At 40.8% G+C, this 20,973-nt stretch overlaps 1 protein-coding gene across 1 annotated transcript in view; it reads left to right on the forward strand.

The window, feature by feature from the left end:
* ATP7B (ATPase copper transporting beta) overlaps positions 1–20,973 on the forward strand; it is a 649,813-nt gene that overhangs the window by 394,531 nt on the left and 234,309 nt on the right. Inside the window, exon 12 of the mRNA XM_044071673.1 lies at positions 683–817. Within this exon, the coding sequence (XP_043927608.1) occupies positions 683–817 (135 nt within the window). The remainder of the gene's footprint in view (positions 1–682; positions 818–20,973) is intronic.

Below are 20,973 nucleotides of genomic sequence, written 5' to 3' on the forward strand. Positions count from 1 at the left end.
CAACAATTCTAGTTGCAAGGCCAATAAAAAGTCTTAAACACAGGTATTTAAATGCATCTTAACATTCAGTTACAGATGACCAGAAGTAGTCTGCCACTGGCATATTTTGTGACTAGATACTTTTCTGTTGCACTGCCTGTGAAGAGTAACTGAAATAGTCTAGTGATGATGTTAAAAAAGTGTATCAGAATAAGCAAATTTTCCTAATTTATTTTATTGGTGGCATATTGGCAGTAAACATTCTGAAAAAAGAAATGCAGCACTTTATAATTAATCACTGTTGGAGTTGTATATTTTATCCTTTCCAAAAGCTACCTTAGAACATCATGTGTCCTTCCACATTAAACAAAGTAAACACAGTTTGTAAGTTTAAGACCTGCACTACCATAATCATTTCTAAGGATCCACTACATAATGGTAATAAGACACTCCAGGGCATACTGTGTGATAGGATACCAGCACTTGATTGGTACATATGGCACTCACCTTCATCTGCGACATAACAGCGCAGCTGAGGTGTGCTGATAATTTATGATTCAGTATTCCCTGTCATGCCTTATTTGTTAACTGAGAAAGATTGAGCCTATTTTAAGAAGTAAACTATATAAAAGTGGTATAACAGAACATATGTGCTATTTACTTTCATTTTAAGTAATATTTATCATGTCTTGTCTTTTTAAAGGCACCAATCCAGCAGTTTGCTGATAAATTAAGTGGCTATTTTGTTCCGTTTATCATTGGCATTTCAGTGCTAACATTAGTAATCTGGATCGGTATTGGTTTTCTGGATTTTGAAGTGGTGAAGAAATACTTTCCGGTAAGTATTACATTAATCAATATTTTCACTTTTTCTATACTTGTAAATGTGTTTGTCTTGTACAATGCTTGTTTTCATTTTAAATATTACCAAAGTAACATCTGTGTGACTGTATAGATGTGGCAAGATACAGAGGTACGACCCAATAGTTGAATATAATGTGCACAAAATAGTTTTTAACTTTTCAACTACAATATCCAGTCCCTAAATCTCACCTCCTATCTTATATACTTCAGATCAGAACATAAGGTGCACATAGAGACCAATGCCTTATTGGCATATGGACTTAAGCAAAACAATGGATTTTTACATAGAACTAATAGCTTTGTTTCTTCTTCCAAGCCTTAGGTAATGTGTAAATTTAATTACCTACCCAAAGAGGTCATAGGTGACCACTATTGATGGTACATTAAATATATGAAATACACAGAAATTTGGATATGACTGTAACACTCTGAGTAAGTGGAAGAGTGCTAACTTGTTAAAGTTGTGGGTGAATTTTGAGAATCCCATCTCATCTGAAAAGATAACTGATACATACTAGAAAACCTGTATGCTATTTGAGTCTAATTTAAGAAACTTTCAGGCATTTCACAGCTTCCTGTCAAAACTTCTTCAAAGGCTTTATTAAAAATGTGCAATGGTGGATCTAGTTGAACTAGGCTATAATTCATTGCTTTTTATTTTGGAAATGTTTTTTTTTTTTTTTAGCTTTTCTCTCTTTGATGAAAATAGGTTAATAAATAATAAATAAAATAAAAATAAATTTTTATGCCTTTTTCATCAGCTGTTGTGCCAATATTACCTATGTGTTTACCATCAATTAAAAGACCTAATGGTGGTGGAGTTATGATGACAGATTTTTCCATTCATAAATTAATTTTTCTACCACTGGTTGAAGCTGCTATGTCATCCCCTGTGCGTATGCAGATTCCTGTCTGTGCCCCATGAATGCTGCCCTGTGGCCATGGATAGACAGAGACAAGCAAATCCCTGTCCCCTAGTGCTGCATGCAGTACACCTCTCAGGTAAATATCGGCATTACAGTAGCCTGAACCACTTCCTTCCACCTAGGACGGATGAGCTGCAGTTGGCCATTCATTCCCATCATTCCTGCCTGACTCCTCCAGTGCCTGAGATGCTAATCGTCTCAGGTCAACGAGATGAAAGTGAGGCCTTGAAGTCACAGTGGAAGTTTTGGTACTTTGAAAACATACAGTGAGCCAGCCATTCTTGAACTATTACTTTTTATATTTATTTACTCATTGTGTGTGTGTGTGTGTGTGTGTGTGTGTGTGTGTGTGTGTGTGTGTGTGTGTGTGTGTGTGTGTGTGTGTGTGTTTTCTAAAAATATGAGATCAGTACCATTAAGTGATTGAAAACAGTGGCGAGAATTTTTAAACTTGTCTGCTTAAAGGAATATATGGCTAGGCATTATATGGTCCCTATGACTTCTTGCCTAGTATGTTCCTATTTTCGTATTTATCACAAATTTAACAAAGATCTAGCCAAAGTCAGTAGAGATTATTATGACAGTTAGCCCAGGGTAATATTAAAACAATATAATAAGCAAATAACATGGCATTTCAGAATAAGTCCTGAAACAGTAACTGCTACATAAAATTTTTTATTGCTACATTAGTGCTTTCACTATATAAACAACCACAGTGCTTTCACTATATAAACAACAATTCTATAATTCTGTTTGTTGTTTTATATATATGCACACACTTCCTGGCATTCAGAAAGGTTTACCTGGAGTGGTAAGCCTTGCCACTATTGGCTAACCCCTCGTGGTAACCCTTTGCGAGCCAGAGACTCGCTGCCACACTGATTTTCTGCAAGTGGAACCGTTAGAGCAGAGGGAGGTTCTGAAGGCTGTGATGTATAGTAACAAAGTGATCTATGGGAGCAATGCTCTATGAAACACTGGAAATATGGGTGTTTAGGCTTTCTGTACTGTCAAAAAGAAAAGGCATCCAGCATTGAACCAGTGGTCATTAAAACAAATAACCAATACTGCTATCACCAATCATTGGATGGGAAGAAAAAAAATGTTGTGGAAGGAGTTGCCCAAAAGACATAAGACTGAGTGCAAGGTGTTTCAAGCTATATTGCACATGAAGCACTATTGGAACTGTTTACTCAAAGTCAGCTCACATTCTGAATGGCCAGGGATATACTATATCTATGATCTTTTATTGAGAAAACAGATCTAAATATAAGTCTTTCCAGTACAATGACATGGACCTGATCCTTCCTTGTTTTTTTAGTATACTGTCAAACTGCTTTGCTGCAAATTAGGAGCTCTAAATTACTCTCCTCTGGAAAAGACTAGAGTGACTTTAAAGCCAGAAGAACAGTATCAAGTTTAGAAAGTTTTATGTCTAATGAAAATGAGTGATAATGATGGTGTGACTTACATAACCTAAGATAGAGACTAGATTCCCACCACCCTTAGATGCATCCACAGTGGTCATCTAGTCCAGGCCCAGAGAGCAAGACCTTTTTTTTCTCTAAATATGCAGAAATCTGGTCAATGAGTAATCACTTTCACATCATAATTCATTTTAAACTTCAGATAATCTATGCAATAATTCATACACTCTATAAATTAATTTAGCTTATGAACTTCAAAATGCTGTGGTTTAAAACCATTATCAATGAAACAAAAGTAAACCTTAATGTTGCTACTCAGTTGTGAATTATAAATATATACATTTCTCCACTCTGTCATGAAATATATTAGCAATAAGTGGGGGCCACAGAAGCATTAATTTTGAATGTTACTAATGCTATTTAATGGGACCATCTATAAACACAAAACTGACATAGCATTTGTCTTTTGTTTATAGATGCGCCCATTAAACAGCATTAGTAACATTCAGAGCTAATGTTTAAAAATTACACTGCACCCCTAAAAAAGTGAATGTCAGCATTTACTGTTATAATTTTAAAGCATTTTTGCAAGGGGGGGTTCACACCATTCCCCACAAACCTAGTGCTCTACCTTAGAGAAGGGGGGATATTCCATCATACCACCATTTCAGAACTGGCACATACTCCCACTAATCACCCTTAATATTTATATTTCTAATTATCACATTTAAGACCCTTGAACCTGCAACAGGTATATATATATCTCTTACTGGTACCGTAGAAGTGTTCACATATAAATGTTCTATATCAATACAAACTAGCTGTTCTTCAAAAGGTAGAAATATAATGATTAAATTCAGAAATGCTAAAAAATTGGCACTACAAAGATTTTTTTCTGTGGCATGACCCTTTACATCCTCCATCTCTCTCTACTTCCAGGATCACTCATCCTTTGTCAAAGGAGAAATACTGTAAGATAATGTTTCATCTGCAATGACCTTGTAACTGTTCTTAACCACTAAATGCAAATTCTTAACTGAGCAAGACTTTAGACTGAGTCTTTTTACCTGCTCTCTGCAACACATTGCTGTCTGCTCTGCATCAGACACACACACACACACACACACACACACACACACACACACACACACACACACACACACACACACACACACACAGAGAGCAGTACCTGAATTGGGAGTCAGTCTGCAGCTACTTTCATGTACCCAGGCCCAAGCAAAACGTCCTTCCCGCGAGAGCAGCTTCAGTCCCATGCAAAATGTGCTGTCATTCCTGCGAGAGCAGGTTCCAGCCTGCAGACATTGCAGTCCGATTCCCTTCCAGTCTGTGTGGCTGTAACCGCATAGATGTCTGGGCATCAGACTACAGATGGCTTCTGCTCAATCCGGACTGCTTAAACAGCAGTCTGGATTCCTGTGAGTTCCGGGAATGCCGAGCACACATGAGCAGACTTTCGGGACTCGCTTCTGTTTTTTTTTCTTTTCATTTTACAGCTGGGGGGGCTGCAGTCCTGCAGTCCTATAGCACGAGACGCCCCCTAACAAAATAAATTTAGTGTTCACAAGCAATAACCACATCCTACTGGTCTATTGGCAATATTCTGTATTTCACTGATTTCTAAAATTACTTTCAGTTAACCCCCCGCCCCCCACCAGTATATGTAAAGTGTGGTCTGTCTCCTACCTTATCAACCAAATCCTCAGAAGCCCCAATGTTTGATGAAAAGTATAGGTGATTAACTCAGCACAAGAATAATTAATGTCCTTCTTCTTGATAGTAGATGCTAATGTAGCCAATAATAGAGCCCAAAATGAAACGTCTTTTTGTCTTCACTTCTTTCAAAATGTCATCAGTTAAAGTAATTGGATAGTATCTAATCAAATACATATTCTTCAGACAATCAGCTTCCCCATCACACTACTGATAATGTGACACAATTCTTGACAATCTGACTGTTTTTTAATAACATTCTTTTTTCATTTTAAATGGATGGTTGCTATTAAATCGCAGAATGAATTAATAAAATTGGATTTGTGGTGAATGGTAGATTTGAAATACATACTTTCGCTATTGTAAGAAACGGCCGCATCTAAAAAGTTAATGGAATTTTTTGGTGCATTATATGTAAACTTAAGAAAGGAAGTAGTGGTATTTAAATAATCAAAATGTTCATCCATTTGTCCAAGGTATCTTAAGTTTATCGTGTAAACATGGAAAGAAGTGACTGTTATTCCTTCTCTCAAAAAGCTAAAAACAGGCTAGCAAAAAATGAGAGCATCAATAGCCATTGACATGACTGCTGAAGAGAGGTTTGTTTTTTATGTGGTGTGTGTGTGTGTGTGTGTGTGTGTGTGTGTGTGTGTGTGTGTGTGTGTGTGTGTGTGTGTGTGTGTGTGTGTGTGTGTACTTCATTTGGTAGAATTTCATTTGGTCAAAAATTATTTCAGGCAGCACACTGCACTAAAAGCTCATTTCACTGAAAGCTCATTTGGTTGAATTTTATTTGTTCAAAAATGAAATATAGCCTCTGCCCCACTACAGTGCGACCCTGGAGTGAGAATATTAAGTAAGGGGGTGTGGGGGCGTAGACCCCCACATAATTGTAGTGTATTCACTGTTATATGAAGGTGTATCCATTAAAAATATATTAATATATATATGTTCAGGAAAAACTGCCCCCCACACCCCCCCTTACTTAATATTCTCACTCTAGGGTCGCACTGCAGTGGGGCAGGGGCTATATTTCATTTTCGACCAAATGAAATTTGACCAAATGAGCTTTCAGTGAAATGAGTTTTCAGTGAAGTGTGCTGCCTGAAATCATTTTCGACCAAATTAAATTCAACTAAATTAATGGGATTTGTGTGTGTGTGTGTGTGTGTGTGTGTGTGTGTGTGTGTGTGTGTGTGTGTGTGTGTGTGTGTGTTTTTTACAGGGGTGCCTCTCATACCTATCAGCAGCAATGCTCATGAATTCTGGACAAAAACAAAAATAATGGGAGGATAACGGGACATAATGAGGAACAATTTTTAAATATTGCTATAATTCAATTAAAATGTTTAATAAAACACTGGGTTTTACATCAACATGCATTTTTTATACAAGAAGTATGAAACTCTAATGTCTAGCATTACTGATTTACTGTGTGTGTGTGTGTCTTTCGGCTTTTCCCGGTTATTTACTGTAATCATCGGATATTTACCAGAGAATCTAAAATTTTATGAGGCACACAGCAAATTATGATGTAACATCAGGGATGTTCAAGTAAGTTTTGGGGAGCTGTTAGCAAGATGGGTACAAAAAAAAAACTGATTCAGAGACAGGCATTTTAACCAACAACGAGATCAATCTCATTGTGACTAAATCTGTCTCTGAATTACCTTTTTCATTATCTCATAAATTGACCTACTTGCTGTATGCACTTTATGTAACTACAGCCAGGTTTGTCTGAACTCCAGGGACTGTTTACTGTACCAGTTTTCCAATTAAAATGAATTAAGATTAATTGACTTTTAAATGCACATTGACTGTAAAATTTCATCAGTACTTTAGCTGCCGCTATAATTAGTTCAGCGTCATATGTTTATAAATTCATTTTTCTTTAATCAATAGATCAATAGAACATGTATTTTTTACAGCAATGTCATTTAAAGCCATTTGTTTCAAAAATGTAGAACAAGCCTTAAAAGAGAGACACTAAAGAAGGGGGAAGACAAATGAGAATAGGGAAGGAGAAAGAAAGAAAGAAAGAAAAAATTTTAAAGTTGCAAAGCTTGTTATAGTACAGTATTCCATGATACATTTTCTGTCAAATTTCCCCTGGTATTTTTTAAAATGTTGCCTTTTCCATCTCATGGAATTCTGAAGTACCAGCAATATGCCGACTTCATGTCCCTATTATTGTTATTATGTTTATTAATAGGATCATAGGATCATAAGAGATTACTAGGCTATCGACCCGGAGGTCATTTTAAGCCTAGCCATTTCATTCCAATGTAATACCATACAAATGCTAGTCAATATCCAAGACTGCTTTTAGTGATGACTGCCCATGTCCAGGAGGGTTGTGTTCTCTACCCCTGGTAAGAATTCATGCTGGCCCATCCACTTGTCCAGGTTCCTTTTGAACAGTGTCATAGAGGTGCTCTGTTTCACATGAATTGGTAGCCTGTTCCAAAGACACAACAGTTGCTGGGAGATAAATCTGTCCCTCCAGTACATCCTATTTAAGTTGCAGGCCATATTTAGGTCTCTGGAACAGGTAACCCTAGTCCCATTTTATTTACTGATATGCAGCAAGTTCATTAGGTTTGAGTCTTGGATTGAGCTGTAGGCCAGGCAAAAGACTCCCCTAAGAAGTTTATATGATCCGGAGTATAGTGACAGGGACATTAGTTGGTCTGTGTAAGACACATGCTGGAGCCCCTTGATATTCTTTGTTAGAAACCTCTGAGGTCTGCCTAATTACTGCAGGTGCTTTGCACGCTATATGCCAAACGGGTTATTATACACAATTATGAGCCAGATGAGTGCCGAGTATTTGGGGGTTTATAACTTTTTTTGCTCTTGAGACGATGCCTTTACTAATCAAGTGTGTTACATAGAAAGCTTTCCTTACAACAGTAAGCACATGGTGCTCAAAGTTAAGGTTGCTGACAACATGTGATCCCAGATCCCTTACCACTTCATGGGTACTTAGGGTATTGTTGATTTGATAGTGTGAGGGGACATTGTTTGTGCTGAAGGGAATGATGATGCATTTCTCTGCATTCAATTTGAGACTGTGACTAACACACTAGTCGTTGGTCTGCATGAGACTCTCCTGGAGTATACTGACATCATTTGGGGATTCAATGATTGCACCTAGTTTGCAGTTGTCTACAAACATGGTCAGCCACAGCACCTTAGTTTTCACCTGAACTTCTGAAAAGTATATACCAAACAGTAAGGGGCCCAGCACTGACACCTGCTGCACCCCACTGGTAACAAGTCTGCTGGCTGATGTGGAGTCACCCCCTTTGATAGTGTGTGTTCGTTTTTTGAGCCAGTTGGCAACCCATCTTGCAACAAAGGGGGTTACGTTCAGTTTGCTAAGTTTATTGGTAATGCCTGAATGTGGGATTGTGTTGAAAGCCTTTGTCAGGTCGAGGTATGCTGTGTGCACAGATTTGCCCTCGTCAATGGCCTTGGTCTCATTTTCACAGAAATACACCAGATTTAACATGCAGGATCTGTCCTTCACAAAGCCAAATTGGGTAGGATCCAGGGTTTGGATATCACCTATATCTTTATTTATGAGGTCCATAATGATACGTTCCATGGCCTTACAGATGAGGCTGGTCAGCCTTATGGGTATGTAATCCCCTAGGTCTGTTGCTCGGCCACCTTTGTGGAGGGGAATAACTGTTACTGTTCTCCATTTTGAAAGAACAAAGCCTGTGGTTAGGCTATGTTTGAAAAGGATACTTACTGGTGATGCTAATTCATGTTTTAGCCTATTTAGAAGACAGCCTAGGATGTTGTCTGGTCCCATAGAGGCTGTGTTTTTTGCCTTGGACAAGGCTTTGAGGACCTGCTCTTCAGACATGTAGGGTGGGGGAAGTTTGGGGGAAGGTTTGCTGTAAGCTAGGAGGGGATAAGGGAGTGAAATTTTTGGCAAACCTATCCACTAGCAGGTTTGCTATCTCCATGGGGTCAGTGTGTGTGTGATACTGTTGGCCACTATTTCTGCACATGCTTGGGTCCTACCCTTTAGGTTATATACATAGCTGTAAAAGGTCTTATGGTTATCCTTGGCAGAACTTGCTAAGCTTCTCTCGAAGGAGCCCGTGGAGGATTTGACAAGTTGTCTTATTTGCCTGTTGAGGCTGAGGAGGGTGCTTTTCCATTGTTGGGCCCTTGCCTTTGTTTTCTTGGACAGCAACCTTATGTGTTTATTGTAAAGTTTGCTGATGCTGGATATCCACTATGGCAGCTTGTTCTTACTTGGGGCTCTGGTTTTGGTTCTGTATGGTACGGCCGAGTTTATACACTTATGCAACTGATTGTACAGGGCTTTAGTGTAAGCTTCAGCATAGTTACCACTTCTTTTTTCAGAATAATGATTTCTTGTACTAGTAGCATGTGGGAAAATATAAATCAAGAAAATAATGTTTGTCGACATCTGAGCAGTGCAGTGGTGCAGCAGATAACATTGTCACCTCACAGCAAGAGGTTCCCTGTTTCAATTCTTGGCTGGGGTGCCCCCTGTGGGGAGTATGCATGTCCTTCCTGCATTTGTTTGGGTTTCCTCTGGGTGCCCCAGTTTCCTCCCACATTCCAAAGACATGTGTCTTGAGAGTTTCTTCCCGGTCCTCCTCTGAAAATAGGATCTGTCCTAGTTAGACCTTCCTGGCCAACAAATGTTAAATAAATAAATTAGTACACAGAGATGCTAATACTACAATAAAAGATTTTAGTAGCAGCTACTGTTTCTAATGTAATAGAAGGTAATCTGTATTAAAATGCATGTATTCATACAGAAAAAAATATAGTGAAGTTGACTGGTATAGAAATGAATACCATTGTGTCTTTCTAAACAGAAACACAAAGCAGAACAATAAATACTTTCCACAGCTGTTATAATATCTATTTCTGTAATGCATCCACAGAACATCTGTTTCTTTAATCAGCATATTTTATAAAGAGATAGATACTACATGTGAGGAATAGCCATATTAGTGTCCTATACAAATCATATCAGTTTTTAGAAGAGATACTAATGATATGATTTGCAGGCCATTACCCTTAAAACTAAATACTATCCATTATCCAATGCTTTTAACTTCATTGCATTGTACCTCAAATAATACCAAAAAATCTTAAACATAGTCTGAGGTCACACACCTGCTCAAGCAAATGTTAAAGTTCTCTCTATTAGAGACCATACTTTGATTAAGCAAGTTTCTTACTATTGTTATTATGTAACTTCAATGGGAATTTCATTTTCCCTGTATTTCACATAGCATTTATGAATAGGAAAGTAGCAATCATTATGAAAGGTTTCAGCTTACTGCCATACGCAGCAGCTTGCTTGGTGGCTGTTATCCTAATATTGCATGCTGTTTACATTTGAAACCACATTTTGTTTCACAGTGCTTCTGTTTGGGTATCTATATCATTCATTATATCCATTTATTGGTAACTACAGTTGTGGAATAAATTGTAAGGGTACTCCTAAACCCATATTCATTCATTTATAGTAATACTGGAAGGTTTCTAAGAATGTTGGATGATATTATCATTACACACTTAGTCTACAGCACTTTGAAAAGCATTAACATACTCATTAACCTTTCACAGTAACAGTCGCCTGTGAGTGTGCTTATTAGATTGTTCCATGAGGTAGCATATTGGCTGGGATTCATAGACAGCTGCTGTGCACTTGTATGGTGCAATTTTTCAAGAGGGTCACTGTGCAAAGAGTCACAGAGCTAACCAAATGTGTGTTAAGTGTTGAGTAGCACCAGCAGGCTGAGTAAAGGAGCACATAATTAAAGGAGGGCATAGAGAGAATGGGAGAAACAGCACTAAGCTGCTCTATGGCTGGAGTAGCACTGCAGCAGGGCATGTGACTAGTGTGACTGAAGTCAGAACTAAGGCTTGCTAGCATGGCCAAGTCAACGCATGCTCATTCATGCAACAATCTAGCTTTATGATGTCTGTGTCAGTCTACTGTACAACTGGGTCTGTGTTTGTACCATATGTATCCAATCATTTTTCCCATTGTGTCATCCTTTTGTTGGTCCAGTTGTAGAAGTGCAGTAGGTGAGGGCGTTGTCAGTCACCTCAGGTTGCACTGGCTGAAGCCTCTCGCTCTGAGTCACTACTGGTCACTAGGTCTGCTATTCAGTAGGGCAATGATAGTACAGAGGGGTCACTGGTACCATCTCTGGCCACTTCTAGGGAGATGGGCAGGGGAATGAAGACTCTACTTCAAGGATTCTCTGGAGGTGTCTGCCCTTGTCTCCCACCATCAGTTTTGGAGGCTGGTGGTTACTGAGCAGCACCAGCAAGTGGATGTCAGCCTTCGCAATGAAGAGTACTTTCTGGCATTGCTTGTTGAGTCCTATGACTGTCAGACTCTGTTCATGTTCTGTGTTTGTTTATCTTATAGGTTCATAGGTTCATAGATGTGTACTAGGCTAATGGCCCTGGAGCCTTTACAAGCCTAGCCCATAGGATTACCCTGGCATTGTGCCACCTGCCCTTAGTTACCAGTGCCTCTGTCGAGTAAAGCCACTGGAGTGATCTCTGGGGTGAATTTTCTATTTCCCATCCACTCATCAAGATTTCTCTTGAATAGGGCCAATGAGGTGCTCTGCTTGACATGTATGGGAAGTCCATTCCATAGCATGGGCAGTCTCTGGGTTATGAACCTGTCCCTTCAGCATGTTTTGTTGATTGCAGTAATGAGGTTGAGGTCTCCAGAGTGTGTGGTGTGGAGGGATTGGGATTTCTTTAGATGTAGCATTTCTAACAGAGCTGGGTCAGACATGGCTTTGTAAGTCAAGCAGAGATCGCCTCTAAGTAGGCAATATGAGATACAGAATAATTGGAGTTTTTTAAGTCTGTCCATATAGGACAAATGTTTAAGGCGTAGGATCCTCTTTGTGAGGTATTTTTGTGGCTTCTCCAGTTGTTGCAGGTGTTTAGTGAGGTACATGCCAAATGGGGCATTGTATTCAGTGATTGGCCTAATGAGTGAAGAGTAGAGAGAGAGAGACAATGACCTCTTTCTTCCTGGATGCAAAACCCTTAATAATGAGATGTGCCACATAGAAGGACTTTCTGACCACAGTGGCAATGTGGTGGTCAAAAGAGAGGTTGCTGTCAACCTGTGTTCGCAGATCTCTTATAATGCCTTCTGTGTTCAGCAGACTACCGTCAATGTGGTAATTCATGGGAACTGAGTTTTTCCCAAAGGGGATGAGGACATATTTTTTGGCATTGAGCTTAAGGCCATGGTTCTGACACCAGTCGTTATTCTCAGTGAGGCCTTTCTGTAGGATGTCAACATCACTAGGGGAGTTAATAATAGCTCCCAACTTGCAATCAACTGCAAAATTTGTCAGCCAGAGTCCCTTTGTGTTGGCCTGGACATCAGAGAAGTAGATATCAAAAAAGAGAGGACCCAGGACCGAACCCTGTGGGACTGGTCGGCAGTCTGACTTGGAGTCAGCTACTTTCGCACTCTGGGTTCTACCTGTGAGCCAGTTTGTAACCCACCTAGTGATATAGGGGTTGATGCCTAGCTTAGTGAGTTTTTCTATGATTCCTGAGTGGGGAATAGTATCAAAGGCCTTGGCCAGATCATGGTAGGCTGTATGAACCACCTTGCCTTCATCCACAGCTCTGGTGACTGACTCAAAGAAGTTGACCAAGTTGAGCAGACATGCGCTACCCTTCACAAAACCAAACTGTGTGGGATCCAGAGTTTGGAGATTCCCTATATCCTTGTTTATTAGGTCTATGATGATGCGTTACATAGCTTTGCATATCAGACTAGTCAGGCTAATGGGGCGATAGTTCCCAGGGTCTGTAGTTGCTCCTCCTTTGTGGAGAGGGATGACTGTAACAGTGTGCCATTTGGTAGGGACAAAGCCTGAGGTGAGGCTGTGATTGAACAGGGCACACAGGTGAGGTGCCAGTTCACTCTGTAGTTCATGTAGAACACAGCCAGGGATATTGTCAGGTTCCATAGAAGCTGTATTCTTGGCCTTGGACAGTGCTGTTTTAACCTATGCAGTAGTAATACTGAGTGCCTGGCAATCTACTGGTATTGTGACTGGTCCTGTGTATGTGTGTGTGTGGGGGGGGAGTAAAGTTGGCACTGAATCTGTCTGCCAGTATATTAGCAATATATGTTAGCTCTGTATAGGAGGTACCATTGTGAAGAAGCTCAGAGCAAATCTGAGTTTTGCCATGGAGATTCTTTACATAACTATAGAAGGCCTTGTGGTTGTCTTTACTATCTGCTCCTGTTCCTTGGCTCTCTCTCTTTGTCCCATCGATAGCCACCTCTCACTACCATACTCACATTCCCTACTTTTGTAATACTTACAAAACTGTCTCTTTTCCTTGCAAAAATAAAACGTTACCCATTCTCTCACCTTTCACATCCTATGGTTAACTTTGCATGTTTTCCTGAACTTACAGTTCTCCTTTTTCCAACTTTCCTGTCTACACCATTTCCTTGTCATGAGCAGGGATGTCACTTTTGCTGTGCATACCCAGAGTGGTGTATCTGGTAACCTCTCTCTCACTGCTGGTGGCATTCAAACATGTTCAGCTGTTAGTCTGCCACTAAAAGAAAATAGCCTTCTCAGGAGCTGGATGGTGAAGGCTCCTCATCCAAAGGTGTACTGGATAGGTATGTACTGCTCCCCCAGCATGCATTCCTAGGTGTTCATGTACAAAAATTGAGATGATTGAAGACAGTTATGCTGAAAAATGTACTTATGGTACATATCTGTCTCTGTCTGGACCCTCTGCCTTCCAGTGATGAAACAGGTCAGGGTGGCACCACCTCATGTTATTGTACTAATGCCAGCACTGCTCACCAGAGTGGGTGATACCATCTGCATCACTCACCATCCTGGCAAGCTTATGGCACCCACCTCCTGAAATGTGCCATTATATTAGTTCAGCAGGTACTCAGTAAAGTGTCTGTGTAGGAAGAACAAAAACATCTTGCTCTGCTTGGCACACTGCATTGGAGTTCTCCATTCCACACTTACTCAGCACACCCCCAGAAGCAAAACATTATCTCCATGTGAATGGACACATATTTTGTGGATCATGCAACATAACAATGCTCCATGATGCTACTGTATGTCCCTATCTATGCACTGTGAATGGCTGTATCTTAGTGCAATGGTGCTATGATAGGCACATGCTGCATGCATAAGCTTACTAGTCACATGCATTGTGGTCACTGTGATGTGCACAGCTAATAATGGCATGCTGAGTAGGGTAATGTACTGCGGCATGATGCTAAGAATTATCACAAGTATAACCACCATGCTATTGGCCCTTGACAGCAGATGATGGAAAGTATCAGCACCATTTTATTCAACACCATTTACTGCCATGGAGCTGTAGAAAATAGGAATTTCATTACAGATTCTGTAGACCTGCAGTTTCACAGAGTTAAAGAAGGAATCGTGCATTACCTCAGCAGCAAGAACAAACCCTGTGGTGGATATCAGTGACAATGAGGCAGATGTCAGTGTATCTGTAATTGGGGAACTATCACACTGGCATGGTGTGGCACTATCTGTGGTTGTGGGGGAAGGGGGCAACCTTGTACAATGGAAACCTTGTGAAGGTTGTACTGTAGGGCGAATGGCATTCCAGGGTCACATTCTGTGGCATGGCTACAGTATGTAAATGGGTGAAGGCTGTGTATAGCACTAACAGTAGATGACATCTATGTACACAAATGTGGAGACTTTTACCATACCTGTGGGCATCATACAGCATATTATACGCATTTACTGACTGACATGTTTCACCCACTGCTTTACACTTACTGGCAAAGCCATGTGAGGGAGGAAACACCTGGAAAATTCACTACCCATATAAATAAAGTGCAAGTACAGGACTTCTGTATACCTGGCATACAACTCCTGGGTAAATGTGCTGCAGAAAAGGATTACTCAGAACAGATTTATCAAGGCACTGGTGCAGAATTTAATGCTGCAGATGGCCATAATAGGTCTCAACAACAGATTTGAAGAAGGGTTACAGATATGATATTCTGTACAAAGGAAAAGGTATGAAACATTGTGACAGACAGATTCACCACAGGGAGGTGGACCATAAACAGCAGAGTATCTATCACAGGTTGAGGAGATTTTGGTCTCACTCACTGAACATGGGGAATAATCACTCTTACCTGGGGGTGGTTTGGATGTGAGAGCTTAGCTGGCACAACCACCCATATGTAATTTGTGGGAGCACCAGGTTAGTAATGTCACCATCTAGTGTAGCACACTCCACTGCATGTCTGCAGGGCAGGCTTCACCAAAGCCCAGTGCATATCTATCCATATTGACATCTATAGTCTGCAACTGCAACAACCTGCATGACAAGGTACAGCTGTCACCGTTAGCTAGTGTTGTATTTTAATGTGTAGTACTGTGCAAGCCATAGGGTATTACAAGGGAATACATGTGCTTGTGGGCAGACAATGATGGGTCCAGCACAACAGGTCTATGTAGCAGTGTGCAAGTGGTCTGATGACACAGTTGCACTGTCTGCAACACTACATGGGAAAGAGCCACCCATATTCACCATTACAGAGGATCTTCGACATGCCTTCGACATGGTCAATCACCAGCATCTGCTTCATACCCTGGAAACCCTACACCTCGACAACCTAGCTATAAGCTGGTTTAATGCGTACCTCTCTGGCAGGCAGCAAGCTGTCTAGTGGCAAAACAGGCTATCTGACCTACTCCCTAACACCAATGGCATTCCTCAGGGCTCTATACTCGGTCCCCTTCTTTTCTACGTCTTCATAAATGATCTTCACTCAGTCATCCCCAAAGCCACCTGCATCCAATATGCAGATGATTCCACCTTGATCTGCTCCGACGTCTCCCTCCCGAAACTCCAAGCAATAACCCAACACTGTTTTGCTATAGTAGAAAAATGGTTCTCTGAACTGAAACTCATACTTAATCCAACTAAAACCAAGTTATTACTATTTTTCCCCTCTGCATCTACTCCCCTAGGAAAAGAACCTCCAACTGCTGACAACTCATTCCATGTGGAATCCACCAATGGTACCATCATAGAGCCTGTCTCTCATACCAAACTATTAGGTGTGACTATTGACCACAAGCTTAAATTTGATATACACATTAGCCAAACCATTAAGTCTGTAAACAAGAAACTCGGCTCTATGTATAGAATAAAGAACTTTTTAACCCCTTACGCCAAACTAACCATTGCTCGCACTCATCTCCTCTCCACCCTCCTATATGTCTCCCCAGTACTTTCTTTCCTCAATAAGCGAGAGCTCAACAAACTATCTGTAGCCTATAATCATATAGCCAGATTTATAACAGAAACACCGTATCGTACTCACCATTGCCTTAACCTAAAGACACTTGGTTGGTTAGAACTGCCCAATCTTCTCAAACTCAACCAACTCACTGAAGCATTTAAAATAATTAACCATCCGGATAGAACCCCCTCGCTGAGCAATATACTGACCCCCTACTCCAACCTAAAATGCCTCCGATCATCAAATAGTGTCCAGGTACTAACCATTAAATCTAATAACTCAGGTGGTGATGCTCTCTATGCCAACTCCATCGGAAAGCTCAGGAATTCCCTACCAAACAACCTAAGACTTATGACCTCGATTAATCAATTCAAAAATTACCTCAAAGAATTCTACAAGTCTCACTGGTTATGCCCATGTCCTAAACCAGACTAATCTCAAAGGTCTTATACCACCTCAGTCTCTTCCCTATCCCAGAGATTATTAACTTAACCTCTCGGCTTCACAATGTAACCATGTTTAAGATTATCTGCATAATTCTGTGAATGTTATTTTATTCAGTATGTAATGCTCACTGTTTTCTTTTTGTCTTTATCTTAATGCTGTTTCTACTGCATGTAAATGTATTGTGTTTTTCTCTTTATGTTGGAGCTTTTCTCCCCGGGCCTCTACTGAAAAAGGACATGTATCCAGCTAGACTAGCCCGGTCAACAAATGTAAAATAAAATAAAATAAAATAAATATAAAATCATAAAGAGGCACAGGTTAAGCACACATCCTCAACTTGTTACTGAGAGTTCTTCGTGAGCTCCACATTAATGCACAAGCCATCAAAAATGCCACTGCCATTGAGGTGCAAGTACCCAACATAGAGGTTAAATTTGCAAGTTGGGTGCTGCCATGACTCTAGAACCACCCCCCTCAAATGGCATCAAAACTTGACATCATCCAGTAGACCGGCTGGTAAGTGACCTAGGCATACATGCCTTCTGCCATCAGCATTGTGGAAATGGTACATGTGCTCCATGGCTTATGGGATGAATGCACCAGCTAAGAAGCGGCATAAAGTATAGGGTCACACAATACTGCTGAAATCACGGGTAGCAAATCTTTCCTCCACAAGTGGAATAGACCATTCCAACTCAGTCTACACAGACCATTGATGAGATGCAGAACTGAAACGTTTTGATACACAGCCTTTCACCCCCCTCCCAGTCATGGTCACCATCCAGATTGTGAGCAATGGTGCTACTCTATCTGAATACCAGGGATGCCTTAACAGTCTGCACATGCATTTTCCTGTATTTCTGACCCTGCCCTATTGCCCGTGGGCACAAAGCCTGCACCTCCAGTCATGGGTGTCATCCAAGCCCTGGACAATGATGCATCTTGGGTCAACACATGTGATACCCCATTAGGCTGCATGTGCATGTTTTTGGGATTCTTTTTCTTCTGTGTTTCCTGTAGGCATACAGTCTTCCACCCCAAATTGTGAGTCTATGGGCGATGACATTCATATGGATCAATGCAATATGCCCCATCTGGGTGGATGTTTGCGGTTCCATATTTCTACACCTTTTCTGCCACAAGCCACATCAAGCCCTGACAATACAGAAGACATCCCCAACAATCATACTGTTCTGGCTTCATCACTGGAGGATGTAATCTCTAACTGATTTTTTTATCTTCAGTACTTTAATCTTCAGTTCATTTCTCCTGATTATTGTGTCATTCTTGCTTCTACGGTTATTATGGACACTGCTTTACTTTCATTTCTTCCCTTGTATTAATGCAAAACTTAGTACCATCAGAATATGCTATAAGATTACATATTTCAGATCTGACCTTTATTATTCCTTATAGCTTGTCACTTACTATCTTCCGTATCAGTGTATGCAAGGATACTGAGAACAATCTGCAGCGTAATTGATATCCTGCCTAATTCCGCTCACACTTGCACCTTATTTTCTATATTCCTGTTGAACATATTAATCACTTTTCCACCATACACATTTTTTTCTAAACCACTTAGTGTCAATTTTGGTCAACCATTATCCTTATATTTTCATAATATATCATCATTTGACATCACCAGATGTTTTCTTCACATCCACAGTCCACAACCTTCAGTTTATTAGTCCCTACTGCCAAGTGCTATTATTTCCTTTAAAACCATAATTACAAAATATTGCATATTTCTTTTCTTCACCCCATGCTACCAAACATTATGAATAATTTTGTATCCTGTCTTTTACTGGTCTTCATAATGTACTTGCTAATAACTTACAGTCACAATTTACTATATGTAAGAGTCTTCAGTTGTTAATTTGAACTCTATCCTCCTTCTTATACCGGAATATTATAAGTTCATAGGTTTATAGGTAGGTACTAGGCTATCGGCCCTAGGGCCCATACAAGCCTAGCCAAAAAATGTACCCTGGCTTTCGCCACCCAAGAAAATAATTTTCCTGTGCCCCTGTCAAGCAGAGCCACAGAATTGTTCCCTGGGGTGAATTTCCCATTTCCCATCCAATCATCAAGATTTTTCTTGAAGAGTGCTAATGAGGATCTCTGACATAGACAGGCAGTCTGTTCCAGAGTATGGGAAGTCTCTGGGACAGGAATATATCCCTCCAGCATGTTCTGTTTATTGTGGTGACAAGGTTTAGGTCCCTAGAGCGTGTAGCTCAGAGGGATTGGGATTTCTTTAAGTGGAGCATGTCCAACAGCTCTGGGTTTGACATAGCTTTGTATGTTAGGCAGAGATTGCCCCTGAGTAGGCGATATGCTATGGAGTAAAGCTGTAGTTTTTTGAGACGGTCTGCATAGGGCATCTGTTTGAGACCAGTAATCCTCTTTGTGAGGTATTTCTGTGGTCTTTCCAGTTGTTGTAGATATCTTGTGAGGTACATACCAAAAGGGGCGTTGTACTCTATAATGGGTCTAATGAGTGATGAGTAGAGGGGAACAATGACCTCTTTTTTCCTGGATGAGAATCCTTTTGTGATGAGATGAGCCACGTAGAAGGATTTCCTGACCACTGTGGCAATGTGATTATCAAAGGAGAGACTACTGTCCACCTGTGTCCCAACGTCTCTTATCACATTTTTGGCATTAAGAAGACTACCAGCTATGTGGTAGTTCATGGGTACAGAGTTTTTACCAAAGGGGATGACAATACACTTTTTGGCATTGAGCTTCAGGCCATGGCTTTGACACCAGGTATCTGTCTCAGTGAGGCCATTTTGTAGTTTGTCCACATCATTAGGAGTTTCGATTATGGCTCCTAGTTTGCAGTCATCTGCAAACTTTGTTAGCTAAAGACCTTCTGTGTTGGCCAGCACTTCAGAGAAGTAGCTACCAAAGAGGAGAGGACCCAGGACTGAACCGTGTAGTACTCCACTTGTCACTGGTCTGATGTCAGATTTGGAATCCGCTACTTCCACAGTGTGGGTTCTGTCCATGGGCCAGTTGGCAACCCATCTTGTGACATAGGGATTTATACCTAGTTTAGTGATCTTATCTATAATTCCAGAGTGGGGGATGGTGTTGAAAGCCTTGGTGAGATCTAGATAAGCTGTGTGAACAATTTTACCCTCATCTATGGCTTTGGTGACTGCTTCAAAGAAGTCAATCAGGTTTAGGAGATATGATCTGCCTTTTACAAATCTAAACTGGGTAGGGTCCAGAGTTTGGAGATTACCAATGTCTTTGTTTATGAGTTCCATGATGATATGTTCCATGGCCTTGCAGACCAGGCTCATCAGGCTAATGGGGCGGTAGTTCCCGGGGTCCATCGTGGCTCCCCCTTTTTGGAGTGGGATAACCGTCGCGGTGCACCATTCAGTGGGTACAAAGCCTGAGGTGAGGCTATGATTGAACATGGTACTTAGGTAGGGTGCCAGTTCATTCTGTAGTTCATGTAGAACGCAGCCTGTGCCCCAGGCAGGTATGACCCTAGCCCTGAGTAGCATCCTGCCTTCGCCCAGAATGATACCACAGTATAAGGACAAAATGATAGACTTCAACAATTGGCTAAGCTTCTGGTGTCATTCAAAGGGGATCCAGTATTTGTCTGCCTGGGAAGACATAATCGACAAATGACGATGCTTTGCCAGAGATGGTCTGCACCTGTCACCCCTGGGATTCAGGTTACTGGCTAAAGCTCTTGCCACCCCTATAGTGCCTTTTTTAGGCAAGGTTCAAAGATAAAACCACCACTGTAACAGATACAAGCATGCACAATCTGAAGGTAATGCTACTCAATGCTAGAAGTCTAAACCTCAAAATGCACTCTCTCAAGGCACTCCTAAAAATGGAGAACATCGATATCTGTGCAGTGACTGAGACCTGGTTCAAGGCTCCAGAGAGCACCCCTGCAATACCAGGCTACAATTCTTACCACACTTTTCGGCCAGAAAACCAAGACCGAAACACTAAAGGTGGAGGAGTGTCCATATTCACCAAGGATATTCACACCTCCAGGCTAGTTGCCCAACACAATGCATCTGAAATTCTCCAGGTGCAACTAACACTAGGTAAGACTGCAATCCAAATTGTGGCTTGCTACAGATCCCCCACTATACCCCAAGATTCTCACTACACCTTCCCAAACATACTGGAAAATATTAAGCTACAACTAAACACCCTAATACTAGGTGATTTCAACTACCCTGCCATTAATTGGGAAAACTACTTTGGT

This window comes from Protopterus annectens, chromosome 5.part0 (assembly GCF_019279795.1).
Source record: "Protopterus annectens isolate FY-2018-M chromosome 5.part0, PAN1.0, whole genome shotgun sequence".
Classification (NCBI taxonomy): domain Eukaryota; kingdom Metazoa; phylum Chordata; order Ceratodontiformes; family Protopteridae; genus Protopterus; species Protopterus annectens.